This window comes from Carcharhinus amblyrhynchos, chromosome 1 (assembly GCF_965287045.1).
Source record: "Carcharhinus amblyrhynchos chromosome 1, sCarAmb.v2.hapA, whole genome shotgun sequence".
Classification (NCBI taxonomy): Eukaryota; Metazoa; Chordata; class Chondrichthyes; order Carcharhiniformes; family Carcharhinidae; genus Carcharhinus; species Carcharhinus amblyrhynchos.
In genome coordinates, this window is record NC_137324.1 from 58,325,755 (window position 1) to 58,345,377 (window position 19,623).

The 19,623-nt window shown below is 40.4% G+C and overlaps 1 protein-coding gene across 3 annotated transcripts in view; it reads right to left on the bottom strand.

Moving 5' to 3' along the window:
* The window catches only part of LOC145340919 (potassium/sodium hyperpolarization-activated cyclic nucleotide-gated channel 1-like), a 279,038-nt gene that overhangs the window by 33,935 nt on the left and 225,480 nt on the right, over positions 1-19,623 (bottom strand). For all 3 annotated transcript variants that reach the window (XR_013886320.1, XM_080185500.1, XM_080185514.1), the window contains exon 7: positions 4,574-4,738. Coding sequence is in view for 2 of the 3 variants with exons in the window: in XM_080185500.1 (XP_080041626.1) it covers positions 4,574-4,738 (165 nt within the window). In the remaining variant the exon portion in view is untranslated. The remainder of the gene's footprint in view (positions 1-4,573; positions 4,739-19,623) is intronic.

Sequence of the window (19,623 nt, forward strand, 5' to 3'; positions counted from 1 at the left end):
TTTTTCTAAATGGAGAAATTAAGAGAAGCCAATTGTTTTTTCTTTTTGTTATTTGCTAGGTTGATCTGTGGATTAGGTAAAATGGAAGCTGATCAGACCTGAGATTCAAACAGAGTTAGGTGGATAAGTCAAAGAGGGGGCATTCCCAGATTAGAAAAGGACTAGTCGATGCATTTTGGAATTCTTTCTGGTGGAGTACCCTGGTGTCTCCACACCAGCTAGTAGAGGCCAATTGATTTTCGGATCTGTGAGGCTGCATTCTGACAATGGTCGTACAGGTGCCAGCATTTGCATGCAAATCAAGGGACTTCACGTGACCTTCAGTAGGATTAGTAGTGGACCTTTCAGCTAAGCAGGTTCCAACACGGAGATGTAACCACTGGAGATTTTGTGTTTCAAGTGTACTCTGATCAAGGATGAATGCAAAACTGAAAGATTACATCGAGAGTTTTGGTCAAACAGCAAACTTTAAATTAATCATGGTGGCATAGTGGTTAGCACTGCTGCCTCACAGCATCAGGGACCTGTGTTCGATTCTGGCCTTGGGTTACTGTCTGTGTGGAATTTGCACATTCTTCCCATGTCTCTGCATGGGTTTCATCTGAGTGCTCTGGCTTCATCCCACAGTCCAAAGATGTGTAGGTCAGGTGGATTAGCCATGGTAAATGTGGAGGTGATGGAGGATATTGTGTGGGGACATAGGTAAGCTGCTCTTTTGGAGAGTTGGTGCAGGCTCGATATGCCAAATGGCCTCCTTCTGCACTGTAGGGTTCTTATGGTTCTAATCATTTATGGAGTAGCTGACCACTCAAAATTCAAGACTGGAAATGATGGAAATTTTATCTTGGCACGAATGTAAAAGAAGTAACATCAGTACCAATTCTGATGAAGAGTCCGATTCAACTTGAAATATTAACTCTGTTTCTCCCAGAACATATGCTGAGAGATCTTCTGAAATTTCCCAGCATTTTCTTTTGTTACTTCAGATTTCTAGCATCTGCAGTATTTTTCTTTCAATTCCCATTATAAATCTGTTCATTTTCCCTCCATGAGCTTTCTTCTGATTGGATATTGCTTGTTTTACATTTCTAGCAAATTTGTTAGTTTTAACCAACTTGTTCCCTTTCCATGGTAATGATTAGCTGAACATCTGATTGATGGTCAAATCAGTGAAAGTAGCCACTAGCATTAACACAACAGCAGACCCTAAAACAGAAATGATATAAACTCACTGGTCAATTTGAAAGATATGGACGATGAGACACTTAAGACAAAAAATCCCAAGCCTTGGATGGAAGGATGATGGCTTTATTTTGGGAATATTGGGAATTTCTAATGGAGATAGGCCACTTCTTATGTCTGCCACCATCTCCTGTCCTCCCAGCCCCTTCTGTCCTGACATGACTTAATAATGACAAATTTAACAGAATAATGCAGTCTGGTGAGTTGACTTCGAACATTCCTGCCCAGAGAGTAAGCTGTTTTGAATAGCTAGTTTATAATTCATATGATTTAGAATATAACTTGTACTTCAACGAATTAAAGTTTTAACGGTAGAGAATGAGGGCATCTATTTGAGAAACTGGTAAAAACTCTGACGAAAATGTAACTCAAACAAGCCTGTGTTCATGACACTTAAAAGGTAGTCTGTGCTTGACTCTCAAGGTGAAACTTGACAGTGAAAAATCTTGAACAATGGATGATCCACCTCTAAGTTTGGAATGAAGCTAAGGAGATTGAAAAGAGAGCAGTTCGTCCATTAGCAATGTACATTTTTTAATTGTTCATGGGATATGGGTATCTTTGGCCAAGTTAGCAGTTATTGCCCAACCCTAAATGCCCTTGAGGAGGTCCCATCCTGACCCACTGCTATGCTGTTTATTGGATTTTAACCCAGGAACAGTAAGCAAATGGTGACATAGTTCCAAGTCAGGATAGTGTGTGGTTTGGAGGGGTACTTGCAGACAATGGTGTTTCCATGTATCAGCTGCCCTCATTTTTCTAGATGGTAGGGGTTTGGAAAGTGCTGTCTAAGGAACCTTGACGAGTAGTGCATCTTGTAAATTGTACACACTTCTGCTACTGTGTGTTGAAGCTGGAGGGAGTGAATGTTGAAGGTGGTGGATGGACTGCCAATTAAGTAGGATTCTTTGTTTTGGAGGTTGTTGAGCTTCTTGAGTGTTGTTGGAATACCAGGCAAATGGAGAGTATTCCTTCACAATCTTAACTTGTAGAAGGTGGACAGGTTTTGGGAAGACAGGTGAGTTACTCTGCAAAATTCCCAGCCGCTGACTTGCTCTTTCTACGGTTTGGCTAGTTCAGTTTCTGATCAATGGTAACCCCCAGAATGCTGATGAGTTCTTTATATAAATTATTCATATGGGTTGCAGAATAAAAGAATTGTGTTGAAGGTAAACTAATTTGTTTGTAAAAAAAAGATAGAACTGAGTCTATGGCACATATTGTTATAAGTTACAGTGTTAATAGGGTTTAATTTGTTTAATTTTTCTTTATGTACAATAAAGTTTTTTTTTCCTTAACAACGTGAAATCTTGTGGTATAGTTCTGTTAGTCAATTGCTGGGTGTTCTGATTTCTTCTTTTAAAGGTCAACGGTCCTTAACAGGATCATAACAAAGCTCAGAGAGGTTCACTACAATAACATAGCGTGTCAACCTTCTCGAAAGCATTTTCCTGTTGACAGTTCTGAGAATTTATTTGTTTGTATAAGAACTCTCATTTCTAAGGTACAGACAGGAAATTGCTGCTATTCCGTTTATCTAGTGTATCCTCCTAATCCATTCTTCTGCTGTTTAAAATATTTAAACATAAGCATTAACTGTGCTCTACGATATGGAGCCAGGGTTTCTGAATAGCTACCCCTTGTTCTGTGAAAACGTACATAGATTTTTTTTTTGTTTTGCACACCTAGTGTTAAACTTTCCATACTGTGGCACAGACGGGAAATTTGGGCATGCTCCAGATGACTTGCCCTCAGAATGCTCCATTAGGTTAGAAAATTCCAGAGGCTAAAATGGATATAAATTCATGGGGGCTATGTATTGGATGTGTGCCCAAATGCTTGAGATGTACCCCCTAGTCCACCAAATTTTAGCTCTGGAAGCATCAAATACAGGAATTAATCTTAAGTGTCCATGTAAAAAAAAATTATATTGGACATACTCTCTGTAAGCAACTCAAAACTCGCAGTAACAATTTAGTAAAGCGAATAGGGCTGCATTTAGACAGAGGCGGGCTGTTGTGGTCTCATCTGCTGGCTCTCCAGTTAGCGAGTGACTGAGCCGTATTTGGGGAAGGACCACCAAATTAAGTGCCACTCGGAAGGGAAAAAACAGTTCAGATGGGTATTCTTATTTCCCTATTTTACTGGTGTTCCATTTTAAAGTGTACAAGACCGGTCCAATCCAGTTTTCTTAGCTCCCAGTTTTACTGTTTTTCCAACAGTAGCAGGCCTTCCCCGGGATCAAGGACCTTGCCTGTGTTTGCTTGTCATAGTGGGTGGCAGTGGGATGATGCCCTTAAGTTGGCATTAATTGTTTACCTAAAGGTCTCAATTTTCAGTGGCTTGGGAAGGCCGTCAGTGGGCATTCATGCCATGGCAGGCGGATGGAAGGTCCCCACCATCACCTTCCTGTTTGATTCAATACTACCCTCCATCATCAAACTCACAAGAGCAAGGCATTAAATTCTTCCCAGTGGATTAACAGTGACAAACAAGTCAAAGAGGAACACATAACTGAAAGAATGGTAGGGTGAGATATGAATGAAAATACCTGAGGAAACAAATGTCAAAAACTAAAAGTTAGGCTTTTGAATGATTTGCAAACTAAGAGAAAGAGTGACAACTTAGGTTATTAATTTATTGGTTTGTCATCAATTATAGCAGAAATAGGGGAATGCTTTAGAAGTTAGTCAACTATCATATGACTAGTGGCAGTGACTGTAAATGGAGTTGCTCTGCACTGGAGCAGACATTGAAGTATTAAACAGTAAAATCCCCACCACTCCAATCTTCACAGCCCCAATGGAATGGTGCAGAACATCCTTCTCTGTGCAACAGAAAAGCAAAGGGCGGAGCTACTCAATGAACAACTGAGGCTTTTCTCGAGTTTTCAAGCTCAGGGGAAGGTGCAAAGTTAAAACAAAAAAAAGAGAAACATAGATTTTGGGCAGGATTCTCCGATCCCGTCCGTGGCCACCCTGCTGCAAGTAAGAATAGAGAATTTGACGTGCCAGCCAAAATTCCATTCACTTCCAGAGGCACCGGAGATTCCCAGCTGCTAAAGAGGACAGAGATTTTCAACGGTTATGCATTTCCAAAGAATTAAAAACACCTTCAAAAATCTTTTTTTGCCATGATGCACAGAACTAAACAGCAAAGTAATTATCCTTTTCAAAAACATGGTGGCTGCTGAATATGAAATATAAAATTGGCACAAAGGGAAAAAAACACATTTAGCTGTTGTTACCTTTGTTCCTGCACATTGTAGAAATTTAACAGTTTACCTACAGTTGCTGCTGGTGCAATAGCTGCACAAAGTCATTGAACATACCAATTCTGTTCAGTCTGTCAATTGCCACAGTTTCAAATGCTCTCCGCATCATTGGGTATTGCTCCAACACTTCGTTGAAATGGTCTACAGAGAGTGAGTAGAGTCGACAGTAGGTGTCAGCTCTCACGCTGGCAGTGCGCCGTCCTTTGGTTAGTAAGCATATTTCTGAAGAAGGACAGACGGGAAATAAAAATTCAGTGACATAGATCAAATTGGTCTGGAGCACCAACAGATTATTTTTAAAAAAGATGGCGCCTGAGTGAGGTGACTTCTTGCAAGCTGTCCCCAGCATACTCTCTAATTTCATCTTTTACTCCTGTTCTGCACTTTTAAAACTGAATTATAAGTCTTTTAAACTGTCTAATAATGCTCTTTTGAATTCGCTTCAGACTTTTGAATGGTCCAATTAAGCTGATCTTTCTCTTCACCCTATCTGTAACTGCAGCTCTACATTCTGCATTCCTTACTTTTCTTCTTCCCTATTTACTTGATGCACAGTATGCTTTGCATGCAAGAAACAATACGTTTCACTGTGTCCCAGTACGTGACAGTAAGTCAAATCAAGTCAAACATCAATGCGACAAAGTGATCTGGAGATTATTATTTGTCCCAGTAATTTCTTTTTTGAAATGGGGTTCTACTTGTGGACTAATTGTTGACAGAAAATGTTTCTCCCTGAATAGGCATTGGGTTTTTGCTACCTGTAAATTTCAACTGTTTCATGCTATGGTTACCTAACTGCAACTAGAGAGATGAGAAATTGCTATAATTGATCTCAGTGTCATATGCCATCACAAGGACAGCAGATACCTGGGAACACCTCCTAGTCACTCACCATCCTGACTTGGAACTATATAGCTGTTCCTTCACAATCGCTGGGTCTAAATCTTGGAAACTCCCCCTCACCCCACAACTAACAGCATACTGGGTGTACCTGCACCAGGTGGACTGCAGTGGTTCAGGAAGGCAGCTCATCATCACCCCCTCAAGGGTAATTAGGGATCGGAAATAAACATTGGCTTAGCCAGCAACGCCCACATCCCAAGAATGATTTTAAAAAAAAGTTTGGTTCACATACCAGGGGCAGGATTTTTTGATGGAGTTTCCTGTGCCAACACCCATAGAATTGGACGAAAATGCATCTGCTCCAATCACAGCAGCCCCCCAGCCTGCTAATATCTGCAGAGTATTAGATGCTGGAATCTGGTCATTGCCACGTACTCAAGCAGAAATGTCTTGTCAGAGAATTAGCGTCAAATCTGAGTGGCTGGCAGCTCTGCAGTCCCAGCACCATCAATGGAAGCAGTAGTCAGGATTGGGACTAAAGTCAATCCCCAGAATCAAAACCCTGGAGCCCAGAAATAAATAAGCACAGAGGTTCTCATGGAGATAAGGAAGGGGTGCTGAAACCAGGGATGGCGGAGAGATGGGGTCCTTGATTGAGAGGTGGGCTGGAGGGGGAGGGGAGTGGGGGGAAGAGAGTAGACGGGAGAACTCACAGTTTGGGCAACATTGTATACAATCTGGAAAAGGGGAACTTGAGGGAGTGCTCCCCCCCTTCTATGTGAGACATAAACAGGGGACCCACTCAGCTTCCCTGAGGCCTTCAATCCCCTCCATTTAGCCTCAGAATTGGTCTGAGTCACCTTTAGATGGGCAATAAGCTTCACAGCGCCCACGCAGAATTGAGTACAGATCAGGGTTGGACCAGAAGGCAACCCAGGGAATTTTACCCCCACTGGCAAATGGTAAAATTTTGCCCCTAATTTTGAACAAAGCTCTTGTTGAAAAATACACATGCCTATCAATTTTGTAACCGGGCTGTAATGCCTCAAAGTTCAAATGAAGTAGCAGAAGCTGCAATGCCCATGCTAGTGTCATCTAATACATGACACCTGTCTCAGAATAGGTGGGAAAATAGGGAATTAAATGGAAAATTAATAATAATTTGGTGAAATTATTTTAATGTGATTTGGGTACTGTATTGACTAACTGCACACACTTACATTTCTCTGAGTGATAGTCCTTCCTTTCTCTTAGCTGAATGTAAATGATCCCATGACACTATTCAAAGAGCAGAGAAGTTCTGGCCTACATGTATCCCTCAACTAACGTCACTAAAACAGAATATCTAGTTATTATCTCACTGTTATTTGTGGGACTTGCTGTGTACCATCTGGCTGCTTGCTGCCTTTCCCCACATTATAACATTGACTACATTTCCAATGTACTTAAATTGGCTGCAGAGTGCTTTGGGACACCCTCAGGTCATGAAAGGTTCCGCATAAATACAAGTTCTTTCTTTCTTTAGTTGGTTGCAATCAAGATCACTTAAGCCATGCAATTGCAGAGAACAGATATTGTGTAATTGTACAAAAAGACAATTAGATATTTGGAAGCTGGAAGAATTATTTTAACTATGCAAAGTCCAGGAAGTAAATGATAGCAAGCATTCTATACTTGCTATTCATGAATATACATCAACATTCTACAGCTTTTGACTGCTGACCTGCTGCTATGGTGGCATAGTGGTTAGCACTGCTGCCTCACAGAGCCAAGGACCTGGATTTGATTCCTGGCTTGGATCACTATCTGTGCGGATTCTGAATGTTCTCCCTGTGTCTGCATGGGCTTTCTCTGAGTGCTCTGTTTTCCTCCCACAGTCCGAAAGACATGCTAGTTAAATGCATTGGCCTTGCTAAATTTTCTCTCAATGTACCCGAACAGGCCCTGGAGTGTGGTGATTAGGGGATTTTCACAGTAACTGCAATGCAGTGTTAATATAAGCCTACTTGTGACTAATAAATAATCTTTACTTTAAATTAGTGGAGGGTAACGAGATGAAGTTTTCAACGCCCAAGCAGGCAATACAGAAAACAAAAATCTCTGTAATTCATTAGCATAATTCCAGTCTCTGTCTTGAATAAGTGGACTTTGTATGCATCTAATCAGGAATGACCAGGGATGGGGATGAGTGCAGCATGGATTTGTAAAGGGTTAAGCATTGTGCCATAAAGCTAACCAGTTGGAGAGCAGGTAATTAATGTGGTAGGACAAGACATGTCTACAGATACTATTTACATTCAATAACATTCCACACACAAGGTAGGAATTGAAGACATCATACTGAACATGGGTAGGAAATTAGTTAGGAGATAGAGGACAGAAAATAGAGATAATGGATATGTACACCAAATTGGCAAGATGAGAGAATGGTAATCAGTTCTAGGGCCTCAGCTTTTCCGAATGTTTACAAATGGTGAGAAAAATAGAATTGTGGAAGGGCAAATAGGCTTTGGCGTCCAAGGAGAAAAATCATTAAAAGAGAGTAAGCAGGTTCAAAAGGTCATCTGATGTTTAAAACATCAGTGTAACTTGGGCTTTTATCACAAGCAGGTTGGAATAATACAGCACGGAAGCAATGTTACATTTATGTAAAGTTATAATTAGACTCCAGTTAGAGCACTGTGCTCAGTTTGGGGCACTGCACCTCAGAAAGGATATATTGGCCTTGGGGGTTTTACAGTGCAGAATCACTGGAATTAGACTTGACTGAACAGGTTCAATTATGAGGCCAGGATGCATAGGCAAAGGCCAGGATTCCCTCACAGCGTGTTTTCCTGTGGCAGCAGCAGCCCGCCATTGACGACTGGCAGCATCTTATAGTCTCGCTGAAGTCAATGGCCATTTGCGATGCTCGCTGGTCATGCTGTTAGTGAACCCGTTGTGGCGGATCGGCTTTGGAAGGACCAGAAGCTGGAAAATCCCGACCTAGGTTTCTCTTGTGTATTGAAGATTATAGGTGGTCTAATTGAGGCATTTAATAAAACTGAGTGAGTTGATAGGGGTTATAAAATTAAATTATAATGGGTCAATTCTTGGATGTCGTTAGAAAGCACCACTTCACAAGAAATACAGTGAAAATCTGGAATTTTCTGTCCCAGAAAACTGTTGAGGTTGGATGAATTCAATTGTCAAATTGAGACAGAGAAGCATTTTGTTGGGAAAGGGTTACATCACAAAGATGAGTAAATGGAGTTAAGAGGCAAATCAGTCATGACTTAATTAAATGGAGGAACTGGCTTGAGATGCTGAATAGCACTCTACCATTCCCACATCCCCCTATTTTTTCAAGACTATATTTAAATGCAGATGACTTTCACTTAATGTGCAATATAATTTTATGCATGCAAGACATCCTGAGATTGACATAGCCAAAAATAGGCTCAAATCAGTGAAGGTTCTAATGAAACAATTGTCAAAAGTTGCGATTCTTCCTCACTCTCACACAAAATCCTACTTTATTTTGGAATAATGGGTTCCTGAAAATTAATTGAAAAAAGTCAGGATAATTTTGATGACAAAATGAAATACGGCTCAAGGCTCCAACAGTGGATTAGTGGACGAATGCATTACTCATTGTAGTAGTGAGCCCCATAGATGAGGAAGATTTCAGGAATAATCGTTTTAGGACAACTTAACCGGTTTCAGTCAAGATCAATAGGATTATGATGTGTATATCTGAATATGATGAAACTGAAAAGAAAACAATAGCTGGACTCTCCGCCACCTGTCTGTGTGGAGTTTGCACATTCTCCCTGTGTCTGCGTGGGTTTCCTCCAGGTGCTCCGGTTTCCTCCCACAGTCCAAAGATGTTCCACTGCAGGTTTCATCTGCTATGAAATGTGCAGCAGGATTTATCATGCAACCCGCTGCATGTTTCATAGCGGAGGAAGTGGCCCAGCACTGAGCGGTCACGGGTTCTTCTTGTCCCGCCACTGTCTATGGGCTTTCCTGTTGAATGCAGTCCCGCCACCACAAAAGCGGGAAGATCCTGCCAACAAGAACGGCCGGAAAATTCCAGCCATAGAAAGAAAGCGGTAACTGAAGATAATGGGTGCATAAAACACAAAGATGATAAAATCTTGTTTGAAAGGAATACAGGAGCAAAAGGATGGGCAGAATACAAAAGTGTGATGATCCAAGTTGAGAGAGTCCTTATGATAGAGAGGCTAAATGATGGGCCAAACATATTGATATCAGAGGTAAAGAATGCTTTTAAATTGATATGTACAAGAAAGGTTCCAGCCATAGATGAAATAACAGAACATCCAAAAGAGAAACAGATTTAGCAATGATAACAGAAATTTGAGACCAAATATATACCAAAGGATGCATTCCAAGTGACTTTATTATTTGTTATCATTATTTGTTAAGTTACATTAGAAACATAAAGCAATGAAGCACGATCAAGCTAAACGAGTCATCTCATTAAACTGATCTTGAAAATCATAATAAAAGGAAATAATAATGCATTTGAGACAGAAAATGATGAAACAAGGTCTGGACTTTGACCTGGGATAGGAATGAGATGGAAGATTTAAACTCAGAACAATCTCTGATAAATATCTAGGAGTAAATAAGAACACACACACTATATATGCTTCATAGATTTGTTTGGTTGTATTTAATACCAAAAGCTAATATTAATTATATAGGTGACATTGTCAGTAAAGATGTGAGATTTATCCAGAGCTTATATTGGGGCCAAATAGTGAGTATCAGGCTAGAAGATGGGCAATCAAACCTGCTTCAGGTGAAGACAGGAGCATGATAATGCTATGCATTGTCATCAGCATTACTCAACTTGTAGACAGAGCAAACATTTAGAGAACTAGCTGTACTTCCAGGGGTAAATCTAGTGGCAGAAACATAAGTTCTGGCACATTGAGGACACAGTGCTAAACTTGCGGGATCAGAAGAAGGACTACAAACTTTTATAAATCAAGTACAATCTACAAGTTTAGAATATGGTTGCAGCACAAACATCAAAAAGACAAAAACAATGCCAGTTTAAAAAAAAATGAAGATTGAAGTGGATAGTGTCGCACCAGAATAGTAGCCAAGTTTGTCTATTTAGGACAAGTTATTTCAGAAGACGGTGGATGTGATGTCAAAATTAGAAGGAAGATAGAGATAGCCAAAAGTATTTTGTGAAGATGAAGTATGTGTTAATACCAAGAATAGTTAAGCTTGTAACAATGAAAGAAACTCATTAAATGCTGCATTTTATCCCTTTCCCTGTATTCCTCAGAAATCATCGAATCGCTACAGTACAGAAGGAGTCCAATACAGTCCACTGAGGCTACATTGACTCTCCAATATAACATTTTATTTAGGCCCACCTCTCGCCCTATCCCTGTAACCCCATACATTAACGCTGCTGATCCTCCTAACCTACACATCTTGGGACACTAGCATAGCTAATCCACCTAACCTGTACACCTTTGGACCGTGGAGGAAACTGAAGCACCAGAGAAAGTCCACACAGACATGGGGAGAAAACTTCAGACAGTCACCCAATGCCAGGATCAAACCCAAATCCCTGATGTTGTGAGCTGGCAGTGCTTACCACTGTGCCGCCATGCTACTCTATGGTTCTATGAAGAAACCTGAACATGAAATAAAGATCTGTGGAAGGAAATAGACGTATTTGAAATTCAAATGGCAAGACATATGCTAAATTATCCATTTACAGATTATAAGGCCAAATAGCAAGAGCAAAACAAACTCTAAAAATCGAGATCCAGAAATGAAATTATTAGCATTTGTGCAGTTTGATCAGAGCTGAAAAGCTGCAAAGATCTCCTCTGGAATGAAAGGTGGAGAACAGCAGAAATAGAGAGTCGACCCAGGCATCGTTGGATGCTGGACATCACAGAACAGCTGCAGATGAGTGACAATGAATGTGTGAGAAAGGCACAAGACAAAGTGTGACACACCATGACAGCAGATCTCCATGTAGGTGTAGCTGCAAGCAACAGCAATCAGAAGGAGCATCATCATTGGCTGCAATATCTCTTAAGATGTAAAGAATACACTACTAATCATATAGGCCTGATTATCATCTAGAAACCCTTGCTGCAGCTTTCAAATGTGTAGATGTGCTATAAGGACCGAATTAGAACAAAAATAGTAAATGGACAGCAAATCAGACATATAACGGAAAGAACAAGTGGGGACCCATCATCAGAACTGGATAATATTACAGAACAGCATTTAAAAAGGAAGAGAACAAAGAAAAAGATGAGGGAAAAAAAACATAGAAACATCGGACACTTGATCCCGTTATGTCATTCTATTAGATTATGGCTGATCTGTATCTCAACTCTATTTACCCATTATTGCTCTATATTCCTTAATAATCTCACATAAAAACATCCATCAAGCTAAAGGAACAGCATCTTAACTTTATGCTTGACACTTTGCAGCCTGCTTGATTTTAATATTGACTTTATGGATTAAAGGCTTAATATATTTGGGGTACATGAGATTAAATAATATTTAAACAGATGGAGAAATTAAAAAAAGGATATTAAGAAATTACATTTAATTATAGAATTGATTAATCATTCTATTCATTGCATGTGCCATGGAATCAGCTATTAAGTAGTTAATTCTTGGAAGTCCAGCGTCTGAGATGTAAGAATTCTATCTGAGTTAACTGTTCTCCATAGCTCTATCCTCTGAGTCTGGGAAAAGATTACACCACTGCTTTGAGTTTCAACATAGCACCCGAGGCATCATGTTAAAACAGCTGAGCAGTGCTTTCTAAACTCCAGCTGGCAGGAAAGAACAATGCTGAGTGTCATTTCCCAAGGCAATGGAATATTTTTTATCTGTAGACAGACCTGTGCTGCAACTGTTATGAGTGCAAAAGTGCTTGCGAAGAACCTTAGTTCAATTTGCTAAAAATATGGCACAAAGTTAAGTCCATAGCTGAACTTATTTCCCTTCCTGTTTTTGTTCCTCAAAATGCTGTCAATTACATCTTAATTTAATACACAGATTTCCTATGTTGTTACTGTGGCTAAATATAGCAGCTGTAAAGGCATTGTGAATAATGTAAAGGGGAGAGGAGCAACAATCAAAATTGAAGATTTACATTGAATGCATAGAACAGAAAGAGGGCATTCCATCCAACTGGTCTATGCTGCAGCCAGCCAACTTTATGGAACCCCATCAATATAGCCTTCCTTTACTTTCTGTGCTCATCCAACTTCCCATGAATTCACCTATACTATATTGCTTCAGCAACTCCTTGCAGTTGCGTATTCCATATTCTTATCACTCATTTGATGAATACATTGCCCCTGAATCCCCTGTAATATTTATTAGTAACTATCTTTTATCTAGCCTCTTGATTTATGACCACATTACAAGTCATGGAATCATTGAGTAACAGCGCATAGGGCCAGGCTTTATGACCATCGTGACTGAGGCAATTATTTGGTTGAGGTATTCAACTTGCCCCACTCCCTACCTCTTCCCCATTGACTGTTTTCCCTTCAAGTGCTTATCCAGTTCCCTTTCAAAAGGTACCATTGAATCTGCTTCCACCGCCCTTTCAGAAAGTGTATTCCAGTAATAACAATTCTTCCTCAGTAAAATAAACCTTTTGTTGTTTGGCTCTGACTCTCTTGCCGATCATTGTATATTTCTGAGCTCTGATTACTGACTCACAGCCCCCTTTATACTTTGTCAAAAACCATTTCACTGGTCTGTCTGTGTCTTCCTAAAGTCTTTCACATCTTCCACATAGATTACAACATTTGTGAGTTTCATGTTATCTGCAAATGTTGTATACCAAAATCCAGATTATTAACACATATCAAAAATGAGCACTGTTCTATTACCAGTCACAGATTACACCACTGTATATGTACCTCCATTCACCACTACTCTCTGCTTTTTATTCCACAGTCAATTTTGTATCCACACTCTCTCCATCCCTCTAACCCCACACACTTCAATTGCTAGCTGCTCTATTAGGTGTTTCTTTGTGAAATATGTTCTGAAAGTTCATATACACATCATTGCCCCCATTAACCATTTTCATTAATTCTAATTCAATTTAGTCAAACATGATTTATCTTTAACAAATCGGTGCTGACCTTCAATTTTTAGACCCTGGTTTTCCAAATGCCACTTAATCTTGTCCCAGATTATTGTCTCTTAAGAGTTTTCCCATCACTGATGTTAAACTGACTGACCTATTGTTGTCAGTATTCTTCTCCATTTTTAAACAGAGGTGGAACATTTGCAATCCTCTGGTCCTTAGGCTCCATTCCTATGTCAAAGGAGCATTGGAACATTTTGGACAGAGTCTCCACGTTTACCATCTTTATATCTCTCAGTCACCGACAATCATCTCATTTGCATGAGGTGATTTTTCTAAACTGAAGATTACCAACCTTTTAATTTTATAATCCTATATAATATTCCTATTATCCCCTGTTTACTGCTACACTGGCAGCATTGTCTTCTTCAATGAAGACAGATGCAAAATACTGTTCTGGTACATCAGCCAAGCCTCGCCCTCCAGCAGGATGCATACTTTTTGGTCCCCAATTGGTCCTATTCTTCCTTCAACCACCGTTTTACCATTTACTTGTTTTTTGTGTTCCCATTTATATTAGACACTAATTACACAGTTATGAATTATTTTCAGCACAGAAACAGGACATTGTGTCCAACTAGTCCCTGTTGGTGTTCATATTTCACACAAGCCTCCCCCTCTGTTGTTCAGCTAACTCCATCAATGTATATTTCTATTTCTTTCAACCCCACGTGTTTATCCAGCTTCCTGTTAAATGCTTTAACTTGTAATGTGCTGCTTCCATATTTTCACCCCTCTCTGAGTAAAATATGCAACAGTGCGCTGTTTTGATGAGGTTTCACTTACTTTGAGTGATTTAGGGATAATCAATATGTAGTTTTTCTTAAAACAATTTATTTACACTATTTACAATGACCTCGTAGTAAGTACATTGCTTCTCATGTTAGGGTTAGAGAGAGAAGCATGAGCTGTGGATCCCAATTACATATAATGTTGTTTAAAATGTCCAAACTTGACACAGTGTAAGCATTTGACTCCCTCTGCTGGGCAGTCTTAGCAGCAATGCTGCTTTTTGGCGCTGATTCTGGACCAGATGGAATAGATACCAGGGTTCTTCCCACCAGCTCAGCAGTTTTGACAGGCTTTTTTGCCGGTCTCATGATGGTCAGGGCAGAACATCTTGATTCTGTAGTTGTTGTTCCTCCTGCCTGCCAAACTGTTTGACTATCTCTAATGTTAAGTTCAACATTGCATTGTTGAGCACACTGACTATAATGTGGTTGTGAATCAACTAGCTTCAAGGCCACAACAACTGCTCAGCTGATTCAAGGTTTTAACAAACAATGGATTCACCCAGCCTTTGGCTCCTTTGAATCTTGCCTGTTCAATGATCAAATTCTGCTTTGGGCTGAAGTAATTATTGAAGCTCCTCAAAACCTACTTGTCAGATGCTGAGTTCTCCTCAACGCTTTGTGTCACAAGGATATTGTCAGCTATGGGTCCAATTGTTTATAAAAGGGTACTCACCTGGTGTTTTGTGTTTTTTCCTGTAAGCCCAAAGCTGTTCATTACTTTTCAAATTGTCACCTCTAAGACTTTCATCATTGACATGGACCCTCATTATGACGAAAGGGTTGTGGGAGAGGTAGTAGCTATTCAATAGCTGCTGACCTTGTCCGTGCTTCACTGTCCTCTACTGAGAGTAATATTTCTTCTTCATTGTGAAGATGAGTTGTTCCAAGATCTTCATCCATGGGTTACCAATCTATGGTCTCAGTTTCTCAGTATGTGGTGTATTACTCAGTTTCAGTATATTGTTGTCTGGAAGCAGCTTATTCTGTGTCTTGCTCTCAGAGCCTCTTGGTCATCAGATCCAAATGTCATGCTTACATCATCAATTACATTAAAGAAACTTAGAAAATGGGAACAAGACTAGGCCATACAGCCCTTCAGGCCTGCTCCGCCATTCATTATGATCATGGCTGATCATCCAACTCAGTAGGCAGGTCTTGCCTTCCCCTCTATATCCTTTGATCCACTTTACCACAAATGCTACATCTTACTGCTTCTTGAAAGCATTCAATGTTTTGACCTCAACTACATGCTGTGGTTGTGAATTCCATCGGCTGACCACTCGCTGGGTGAAGAAATTTCTCCTCATCTCTGTCCTAAACGGTCTATCCTGAACTCTTAGACTGTGACCCATGGACCTGGATACCTCAAGCTTTGAGAACATCTTTCTTGCATTCACCCTGTCTAGCCTTGTCAGAAATTTATAAGTTTCTCTGAGACCCCCCCCGTCTTCCGATCTCCAGTGAATAGAGTTCTAACCGACTCAATCTCCCTTATACATCAGTCCTACCATCCTAGGAATCAGTCTGATGAACCTTCTCTGCACTCCCTCTATAGCAAGGACATCCTTCCTCAGATAAGGAGACCAAAACTGCATACAATATTCCAGGTGTGCGCTCATCAAAACCCTGTACAATTGTAGCAAGACATCCCTGCTCCTGTACTCAAATCTTCTCACTGTGAAAGCCAATATACCATTTGCCTTCTTTATCGACTCAGCATCTGTATGCTTACATAGAGCGACTGGTGTACAAGGACACCCAGAACTCGCTGCACATTCCTCTCTCCTAATTTGTGGCCATTCAGATCATCTGTCTTCCCATGTTTTGCTGCCACACATTTATCCAAATCATACTGCATCTGCCAATCATTTGCCCACTCACTCAACTTGTCCAAATCACACTGAAGGATCTCTGCACCTCCTCATAGCTCACCCTCCCACCCAGCTTTGAGTCATCTGCAAATTTGAAAATCTGCTTCAAATGAACAAAACCATTAACTCTTTACATGAGCCATAGATGACAGTGATTTCCTTTTGCTCTATTTTGGTCCCTTTCCTTTTTCAAGCAGTGTAAGAATGTGCACAGAAAAGAGAGAGAGAAAGAATAAGACAGCGCAGGAGTGAGAAGCAAAATGGATAGTGTGAATGTGCAGAACTGAAGGCACCTTTTTTCCCGACCAGGTCTGCTGCTGTTGCTTAGTTTTTGAGATCAGTGCTATTTTTGAAAAAAGTGATCAAACTAACGTTAAACACATTGGCTTGGAGTTTAGGGTTAGCAATGCCATCCATCAACTTACAGACTTTGTATCGGCACTCAGGCAGCAACTTAAAATTAATTTATTTGTAATTAATTAACTTAAATCTGTGCACATACACTCTTTTTGCCCACTGATACCTTTTTCCCCAGATTTTTAAAGTTCATTTTACAGGACATGAGTGGCATTGGCTGGAACACCATTTACTGCTCATCCTCATTTGGAAGTCAACCACATTGCTGTGGCTCTGGAGTCACATGTCGGCCAGATGAGGTAAGGATGGTAGACTTCCTTCCCTAAAGGGCATCAATGAAACGGATGGCTTTTTACAACAATTAATCATGATTATCATTTAAAATATTTAATCCCAATTATATTTATTGAAGGCAAATGTCACCATCTGCCACGGCAGGATTTGAACCAGGGTCCCCAAATGTATTACTAGTCCAATGACAATACCACTGTGCCACCAGCTCCACTGAACTTCCTGTAATTAGCTTGGTCTTCTACTGTAATATCAAGATTTGTCATAAGCCTTCTTTATTTGTCCCATTTTGATCTTCACTATGGTATTATTTGTGTGTTCATGGTAGCAGAGACGACCCATCATTGGATGGCAGTGAGAATCTCTGGACCCACCGTTGCCAAGGGGGTTTTCTCTAGAAAATCCAAAGCAGGGGTGTGCCAGTAGTGGGACTGGAAAATCATGTCAGCGTGAACAGACAGAAAATTCCAGCAATTGTTTTGTCACTTTAATGTTTCATCCAGCTGCTCATTTTTAGAATGTAACCGATGATAACATTGGATCTGTTTAACATTACCAATGGTAACATGCTGTGCACTGACCCGGTAGACTATGTAACCAATGACAAAATGATGCGGTGGTATAAATAAGAAGCTGCTGGGAATTGTGGAGAGTTTGGATGGCTCGGGGTATGGCGTCAAGTGTTGGAGTAATGAAGTTCCTTTATTAAACCTTTATATTCAATTTATTGTTGGTGTAAATTTTTGTTTTATTTTTATTGCTTGCAAACAAAGAATTCCTTCTGCTTGATGAACAGTTATTGCCAGGTAAGATTAGTTTATATCCCCCCTTCTCAGCACCATTTAACTTCCCCATATGACATTTGAGAAGCGCTTTTGAGATGGGACCCATCTAACTTGAACATGTCACTCTTCTTGAGAACTCATTCCAATGTCCCAGAGGCCTGAAGTCCTGTATCATTTCCTCAATCTTATGAGCTGTTCCTATATTCACCAGCACGTGATGTTGAGAAAGATCCAGAGAATACTATCTTTGAAATCCTGGAGTAGGCGATGGGAGAATTCTGTGGAGGCCCAAAAATCGGTTTAATACTGGTGAGAATTTCCTGTGGGATTTTCCACTGGGACTCACCATGGCAGACTGGGAAACTCACTGGAGACCAGTGTGAAACTCATTTGCATTCCACTAATTGGATGCAGATGAAGGCCTGACCATCCTCATCTGATTCTCTGCTGTGCCACCGAAAAACACATGGTTGCGAAACGTGTCTCCATCGATCTTACATGCAAATGTTGGGACTCACTTGAACAGTGCCTGGGGGCTGGCTTCAGAGTTCAGGATGGAGGCTGCCGGCAATCCTGGAAGACCACAACCGTTGGTTGGGGGAAACACCTACAGGTGTACTTTCCAGATCTAGTGTCTTAGAGGAAGTCCATCTTGAGGCCTAAAAATGTTCCTGGAGATCCATATTCCTTCTCAGGAGATCGATCTTCTTTCCTCAACAGTGAGGTCAGTTGGGCGCCTTTTCAATATGGCGTGCAGACAGGATGGCGGGCAACGTGCATTAGACTTGCCTCGTCATGCACAAAACACCTGGTTAGGTCTGGCCTGGAAGATTTGTTGTGTTTCCCACCAGTCTCTACAATGGGGAGCAGTCCACATGCCCGTCCCGTCATGGAACCAAATCCCCAGATGGGAGTGTTTTGCCCCAGCTCTGGAATCTCTGCCTGCAGAATGTCAACTCTTTTCCTTCTATCTAATTATGTTTATATATCTTGATTTTAGTGTCCCCTTACTCCTACCTACTATTCAATTATTTAGGTATACCAGATTTTTATTAATGCAGTTCATGTCCTTTTAATGTTGGTATCCCCTGCATGGTTCATTTTAATTGCATCTTCTTAGATCTAATTCATTATTCTGATTTATTTAGTTACTTGGTCTCTTGCTATAAAGTACTTCACACCTCCGTCCTGCTCCGCATTGACATCTAATTCTGACCAAATTTCCCTCAGCAGTCTGTTTAACAAGCTATGCTGTTTAGCAGAGTCTTGCAGCGCTGTGCTCACAGTCACCAGTCAAAACACATTTTCTCTACTTCTACCCTTTCATTATCTTCGAAATCTCAATTGGGTCACCCCTCAGCCTTCTCTTTTCTGGAGAAAAAAGCCCCAGCCTGTTTTGCCTTTCCTGTTAAGTATATTCTCTCAGCTCTGTTATCATCCTTGTGAATATTTTTAGCTCCTTCACCAATGCCTCCATGTTCTTTCTGCATAAAATGGCCACCAGCAATATGTACATTACTCCAATTACAGTCTGACCATGCTCAATACAAACTCAAGATAACTTCTCTGTTTTTCAAATCTTTCACTCTCAAAATAAACTCCAGTGATTTGTTTGCCTTTTTACGGCCTTTTAACCTCTGGTAGTATTAGTTATTTGTGCAATTGTACCTGGAAATCCTTTTGCTTCTCTGTTCCATACAAACTCGAATTAACCAAACAGCAAAATCTGATGACCTTCAAAAAACACCATCTCTCACTCATTTACATAGAAATTAATTTGCTGAATACATGCTTGTTCTGCAAGTTTATTGATGCCTTCCTGTCTCTTGCCACATCCTTCCTTTATATTAACTACCCCACCAATTTGGTATCGTCTGCAAATTTTGAAATTGCACTTCTTGATCAAATCAGTATAAATCATCCTAGCATCGATTCTTGTGGGACAACATTTCTCAACTTTTGTCAGTCTGAGTAACTAACCTCTCCTCGTTGT